At 38.2% G+C, this 1,245-nt stretch overlaps 1 protein-coding gene across 1 annotated transcript; it reads right to left on the bottom strand.

Moving 5' to 3' along the window:
* Positions 1–823: 823 nt before the first annotated feature.
* LOC104412332 (receptor expression-enhancing protein 5-like) lies at positions 824–992 on the bottom strand (the record flags this gene model as incomplete). The annotated part of the gene is made up of 1 exon (XM_010023021.1): positions 824–992. A coding segment is annotated over one exon (169 nt), but the record flags the coding sequence as incomplete, so codon positions are not given.
* Between the last annotated feature and the right edge of the window lie 253 nt (positions 993–1,245).

Raw genomic sequence — 1,245 nt, 5'->3', positions numbered from 1 at the left:
CTGCTTAAGTTGGTAAGAGGATATGAGACTGCATGCATTGTTTGGGAGAACAGAGACTTAAAGTGCTTTGAAATACCTTACAAATTACCTTTCAAATTTAATTTAAATACACCTTTCTTTTAGCTACTTAATACACTTCCTTCTCTCATTCATAAAACTATCATCAGACATTTTAGAGTATGAGGGTCCACTACAGACTGCAAGGAAATAAAAGCAAAGATTCAGCAACCTACGGGCTATGATAACATTTATTCTTATCAAATAAAATCCTAAATAATTTCGAGTGGGCTCAGATTCCTTGGATCTCCAGAGGAAGAAAAAGTACAAAAACTTACAGATGGGAAAACTTCATTTCCCATGTTGCTGTTTATTGGAGTTAAAGGATTTGCTTTACTACACAATTGGCAGCTCTTCTATACTTCCAAAGGTCTTCCAAATACCTGGTAGTATAGAAGACAGTAACTTAATAAGGCGACAATAACTTAAGCAGTAACTGTATTTGTGGAAGGTACCCTGCAAGGATGTATGGGCCTGCCTCTGGAGAGATTGTTAATAGTCATTTGTATGGTGGGAAGACACACAAACTAACTAACCATGTTCTCCACTCACAGAGCTTGCATTCATTCTAGCACACAGCACTTCTATAAAGATCCACCACAATCCTCTTTTCCTAGCATCTTCACCCAAATTTAACTTCTTCATTGTAATTTCTATCGTCTTCTTACGTTTTCTCCACCAAAAGGATGAATATTAACTCTAATATTAGAGTTGCCCTGCAAAATTCCTCCTGTTTAATGTGATTAGTGAATGGTCTTTTCCTCACCTTCTTTAGCAATGGTATCTGCAGTCTCTGCAGCCTTGTCTGTCAGATCTTTAACAACGCTGTCAAGCTGAGCTTCATGCTTCAGGAAGAAAGGCCGGATAATTCGATGATAGATAAACTCTGCCCCATTGGAAGGACTTGGAGCCATGCACCACAACAGGAAGCCACACTATGAGGAAGAGGAACATCTGCATAAGTAGAAGAAATGAGTAGGAGACAAGGTGTAGCATGCCTTCCTAACTGCCACAGAGTTGAGCATATTTACAACAGTACATTATCACCATCATTTTTTACGGTCACACTCCAGTAAGTATGCACATCAGTATAGTTACATTCAGTAAATCTTTATATTGGAATAATTTCATGGATACTGATAGAGGATAAAGGAGGAGGGATGTAGCAGTAAAGCTAATCTGGTAACA

Source organism: Nestor notabilis, unplaced genomic scaffold (genome assembly GCF_000696875.1).
Source record: "Nestor notabilis isolate BGI_N333 unplaced genomic scaffold, ASM69687v1 C15043767, whole genome shotgun sequence".
NCBI classification, from domain to species: Eukaryota; Metazoa; Chordata; class Aves; order Psittaciformes; family Psittacidae; genus Nestor; species Nestor notabilis.
This window is presented reverse-complemented; position numbering and strand designations above follow the sequence as displayed.